At 45.6% G+C, this 5,964-nt stretch overlaps 1 protein-coding gene across 1 annotated transcript; it reads left to right on the forward strand.

The window, feature by feature from the left end:
• Positions 1-2,946: 2,946 nt before the first annotated feature.
• Positions 2,947-3,408, forward strand: F5891DRAFT_1198854 (uncharacterized protein; the record flags this gene model as incomplete). Its single annotated transcript, XM_041368683.1, has 1 exon — positions 2,947-3,408. The coding sequence occupies one exon, from the start codon at positions 2,947-2,949 to the stop codon at positions 3,406-3,408; it is 462 nt and encodes a 153-aa protein (XP_041217353.1).
• Positions 3,409-5,964: the final 2,556 nt, after the last annotated feature.

The following is a 5,964-nucleotide window of genomic DNA, read 5'->3' on the forward strand; positions in this document are numbered from 1 at the left end:
TAAATGAAAAATCAACATGTTGCATGCCGGGTTTTGAGTTTCGGGTTTCAGCACTCAAAACTCAGTGATTTGTACAGTGAGTGAAAAATGGACATGTTGTGCACATATTTTCGGGTCTCGGGGTTCGGGTTTCGGCCCTCGGAACTCGGAACTTAATGACTTGTGTAATATAATTGAACAGTGGACATGTTGCACACCCGGTTTTGAGTTTCAGGTTTCAGCACTTGAAACTCGGTGATTTGTGCAACAAGTGAAAAATGGAAATGTTGCATACATATTTTCGGGTCTTGGGCTTCGGGTCTCGGCCCTTGGCACTTGGAACTCGATGATTTGTGTAATGTAAATGAAAAATCAACATGTTGCATGCCAGGTTTCAAGTTTCGGGTTTCAGCACTCAAAACTCGGTGATTTGTGCAATGAGTGAAAAATGGACATGTTGTGTACATATTTTCGGGGTTCGGGGTTCGGGTTTCGGCCCTCGGAGCTCGGAATTCAATGACTTGTGTAATATAATTGAACAATGGACATGTTGCATGCCGGGTTTCAAGTTTTGGGTTTCAGCACTCAAAACTCGGTGATTTGTGCAACAAGTAAAAAATGGACATGTTGTGCACATATTTTCGGGGTTCGGGGTTCGGGTCTCGGACCTCGGACCTCGGAACTCAATGATTTGTGTGACGTAAATGAAAAATCAACATGTTGCATGCCGGGTTTCAAGTTTCGGGTTTCAGCACTTTAAAACTCAGTGATTTGTGCAATGAGTGAAAAATGGACATGTTGTGTACATATTTTCGGGTCTCGGGGTTCGGGTTTCGGCCCTCGGCACTCGGAACTTGATGATTTGTGTAATATAAATGAAAAATGGACATGTTGCATGCCGGGTTTTGAGTTTTGGGTTTCGGCACTTGAAACTCAGTGATTTGTGCAACAAGTAAAAAATGGACATGTTGTGCACATATTTTCGGGGTTCGGGGTTCGGGTCTCGGACCTCGGACCTCGGAACTCAATGATTTGTGTGATGTAAATGAAAAATCAACATGTTGCACGCCGGGTTTCAAGTTTTGGGTTTCAGCACTCAAAACTCGGTGATTTGTGCAATGAGTGAAAAATGGACATGTTGTGTACATATTTTCGGGTCTCGGGGTTCGAATTTCGGCCCTCGGAGCTCGGAACTCGATGATCTGTGTAATATAAATGAAAAATCAACATGTTGCATGCCGGGTTTTGAGTTTTGGGTTTCGGCACTTGAAACTCGGTGATTTGTGCAACAAGTAAAAAATGGACATGTTGTGCACATATTTTCGGGGTTCGGGGTTCGGGTCTCGGACCTCGGACCTCGGACTCAATGATTTGTGTGATGTAAATGAAAAATCAACATGTTGCATGCCGGGTTTCAAGTTTTGGGTTTCAGCACTCAAAACTCGGTGATTTGTGCAATGAGTGAAAAATGGACATGTTGTGTACATATTTTCGGGTCTCGGGGTTCGGGTTTTGGCCCTCGGAGCTCGGAACTCAATGACTTGTGTAATATAATTGAACAATGGACATGTTGCATGCCGGGTTTCGAGTTTTGGGTTTCGGCACTTGAAACTCAGTGATTTGTGCAACAAGTGAAAAATGGAAATGTTGCATACATATTTTCGGGTCTCGGGCTTCGGGTTTCGGCACTTGGCACTCGGAACTCAATGAATTGTGTAATGTACATGAAAAATGGACATGTTGCACACTGGGTTTCAAGTTTCACGCTTTGGCACTCGAAACTTGGTGATTTGTGCAGTGAGTGAAAAATGGACATGTTGAACAATGGGTTTCAGGGTCTCGGGTTTGAAAAATAGCATAATAACAACTTTCATGTTTTCATTATCATTTGCCTATATTGACTACCGAGTCTGATAAGAGACCCCTTGGATGATTCATTGCTCAATGAAATACTACCTGATTGAAAGTGTGCTGGTTATCAGATATTCATTTGTCGACTCCCGGGTCCCGGAACTTGGAAGTCGGTACGGTTGACCCAAATTTGGGTGGTCGGAACTTGGCATCTCATAGGGCAACACAAGCTTCACACCCTGGATTCCAAATTCTGCAAGACAACCTGTGCACCATCAAAGGCCATGTCAGGAGATCACCTGCTGCTCCGGGAACTCAGGAACTTTGATTTATTACCTCCTCTGAGTACGGTTGACCCAAAGGTTGGTAATCGGAACTTGGCTTCTCATAGGGTAACACAAGCTTCACACCCCGGATTCCAAATTTTGCAAGACAACCTGTGCACCATCAAAGGCCATGTCAGGAGATCACCTGCTGCTCCAGGAACTTGGTAACTTTGATTTTATTACCTCCTCTGATTTGGTTGATGTACAACTACCTCAGCTCCATCGTGTTTACAATTATGATACACATGGGCCCACCCATCTATATTTTATACCACCCTCGGCCCACCCGTCTAATACAACATCCCATACAACACCCTCGGCCCACTGGTCTAATTAATATGCGTCTGGGCCCACCTGTATAATACAATATTGTATAATACCCTCGGCCCACCCATCTAATTTAATATGTGTCTGGGCCCACCCATGAATGTGATAACAAGTACCTACCCATCTATCTCATACACATCTACCTTAATACACCCATCTGCATAATATCCAACTACCTCGGCCCACCCGTCTACCTAATATTCATGTACATTGGCCCACTCATCTACTCTATATCCCCTGCATGGGCCCACCTGCCTCCATCGGGAATAATTTGCCTCCCGGCCCATCCGTCATAGTCGAGGATATTTTTATCATGGGCCCATGGTCCGCTGGCCCGTATCATACGGGATATTATGCACGTCCGTTCCCTCGTATTATACGGAAATAGGTCACTGTAATATGTGCTACATTCAAGTCGCATGTTAGCCAGGTGATGATGCGTGAAAAGAGTAAATCGGGCTCTATGGCATCATCAGGGTCGCACTCTCGAAAGCCATCATCATCTCACGAGCCGTCATTGCAACAGTCCTCCCCAACAGCGCAAACATCTGTCTCGACGACGCCAGCAAGTTCAGTCTCCAAACGTCTCCGGACGGAGATTCACGAGCAAATGGATGCACTCAACGACGACCTGGAAAGTATTCACTCTGACAAGCTAACCTTATATCAGCTGAAGAATGAGCGCCTTATGGTGAAGCTCAACGCTAGTCGCCAGGACAAGGAGCATCGTCTGATGCATGAGGAGCATATGGATGAGCATGCAGATGCTGCCATAGTCCATCAGCGCATGAAGGAGGCTAAAGAGGTAGATATTCACCTACATGAAGCGGATGCCGCCACTTTTGCCTCGGAAGCAGATGTTCTACGCCTCCGGATTCAGTGGGCCCAGCTCAATGCCCAGGGTGGCAAACTTGCTGGTACCTGACTTCTCGTGTCGTCATCATCATCACGTTCTTGCGCTGCCATCATCATCATCATGTTCTCACGACGTCGTCGTCATCATCACCTTCTCGTGTCGTCGTCGTCATCATCATCACCTTCTCACGTCGTCGTCATCATCATCACATTCTCGTGTCGTTGTTGTCGTGTTCTCGTGTCATTGTTGTTATGTTCTCGCATCGTTATACTCTTACATGTCTTGGCTGTTATATGTCTTGTTATGTTTGCATGTAGTGTTCTCACATATGGCCACAAGTTGATCACTAGTTGTAAAATTTAGTAGTACATTTGTTTAGCTATACACAATGTTACTCTGCTTGTTTGCTCAATCTGCCTGATGGTGTGCTTGTGAATGAGGGCTATCAAACAACAAATCCATCAGCCTTGCCCTGTGAGCTTGACCTGGAGTGCCTTCATAAGACCTATCACTCACTACTTCATCACCATCTGGTCCTTCATCCTCATGGCGTATAGTATTGTTCCCCTCTCGAACAGCCCATACAAGTGTGGATTTCTTGCGAATCTCCTCGAAGCGGATGATCATATTATGAAGGATTAGGCAACACCTAACCCAATGCAGAGTGACCTGAAGATCCTTCTGGTTCTGAAGTGGGTGCCTAAGTTCCTTGAGAGACTGGAATCGTCCTTTCAAAGCTGCAAATGCATGTTCAACATGAACACAGACCTATATGAATAAAAAATCAGTGAAAATTGCAAAAATCAGCAAAAAAATTAGAAATACCCAAGAGAGGTTAATATTGAAGGATTTCTGGTCCCTGGTCAACCTCCCATTACGTGGCTTCTTGAAAGGGGCAATGCACCACTTCTCAAGTGGGTAGGCACTATCTGCCCAAATCCAATGGTCCTCTGGAAGAAGAGTGTCATGCTCCTGATAAACACGAGTGGATTTGAAGGCATAAGCATCATGTGTACTGCCAGGGTTACCCAGTGAATAATCAACTATGAGGAGGTTATGGGGCATAATTATTGCCTGAATTTTTTATTAATTTCTGACTGTTAGAATAAGAGAAAAAAAATACCTGACAGTTGAGGGAATAGTTAGACTTCCTGTCATAAAATGCCTCACCATAAAGACCAGGTTTTTCATACAAATTAATGGCAGAACCATCAATTGCAAAAATACCATTTCTCCACTCAGGGCAGGACCTAGCCTCAACAAATTGCCGAGCATGCTCAGCATCTTCGGAGTCAGGAGTAGGAAATTGGATGAATGTGTCATGCAGATCAAGGAGGGCAATCATGACACGGTTGCTGCAATTGATTACTGACCCCACACTAACACCTGCCCATTGACCCACATCTTCTGGGGAAATGGCATTGCCATAGTGCCCAGCGCGGTTGAGAAAAATGGCTAGTTGAATAGCAACTGGAAGCTGGGGGTTATTGGACTGATTAGTGAAGATGGAGTGACCTGAGATGTGATCAAGGATATCGTCAAAGATCTCTGGATTGACGTGTAGTTTCTTCCGGAAGAGATGAGTGCGAGATGTCCCAAAATCATGAAGGAGGTGAATTTGAGGGGCCCGCATAGGAGGTGCATCTGGCTTTTGAAGGACACATGCCCTTGAGACCTCATCACAAAGGGAAGTGATAGTGTCATGAAGGCGGTCGTAATGTGCAGCAACATGGGTGCTTTCATCATCTGAGTCTGAGTCCGAGTCCGAGTCCGAATAGTCAGATAATTGTGGGGTAAGAGGAGATGGAGGAGTGAGGACCATATCCAAGTCAGAATCAGAATCAGAGTTGGAAAAGTCAGATAGGGTCATAGTATGAAGTGCATGCTTGTACTTGGAAATGGTTAAGGCTAATTCTGCCTCATCCAGTTCATCAAGCAGCTGGTTGCGTAGGGAAAGACGGGGCATGATGAGGTTCAAGAGACACCAATATGAATATGCTTATCGATCCTTATCAATCAGCTTACCACTCCATGTGAATGAAATCCAAATATGGGGTCGGAGTTTAAATTTTCCTTTTGTGGTAACAAGCACTCTGGTGCAGCACCGGCACCATCAATGACAACGACACTCTAGCGCCCGTTTGGCATCTCTCACACCACCCTCATCATGTTCCTTTGCCGTCCACCAGGGGAGTCAAGGACGGATCTCATAGTGCTGCCCATCATCAACGTCCTCAAACTAACATGCCGCTCTCGAATCCAGTTGTGTCCGACTGCAGCTCTCACGTCTATTCCTCTCCATGCAGCTCACCCATTTCAAACAAAGGCAGATCGTTTGAGGTTCCTGTCCGCATCCCGCCAAAACTCACAAAAGACCCACAGCGACCCGCTTTCATTCACTACCTTCACAAACTTCTTCCTTCCTCCTCCCGCACGAATGCACTCCGTCCTATTCGGAACCACGAATCTCACAATCCGCTGAACGTATGTTTCTTCTTTCTGTTGCCTTCGCAGTCGATTTGACCCTCACCTTGTAGTTCCCTGCTACGTTGCCCTTACCTCCAAATTACTCTCCCTCGGGGCAGGCCACAACTCAGGTGCATTCATATATGGATCCCGGCGATA

The sequence above is a fragment of the Suillus fuscotomentosus genome (assembly GCF_016647785.1).
Source record: "Suillus fuscotomentosus strain FC203 chromosome Unknown F5891scaffold_166, whole genome shotgun sequence".
Taxonomy (NCBI): Eukaryota; Fungi; Basidiomycota; class Agaricomycetes; order Boletales; family Suillaceae; genus Suillus; species Suillus fuscotomentosus.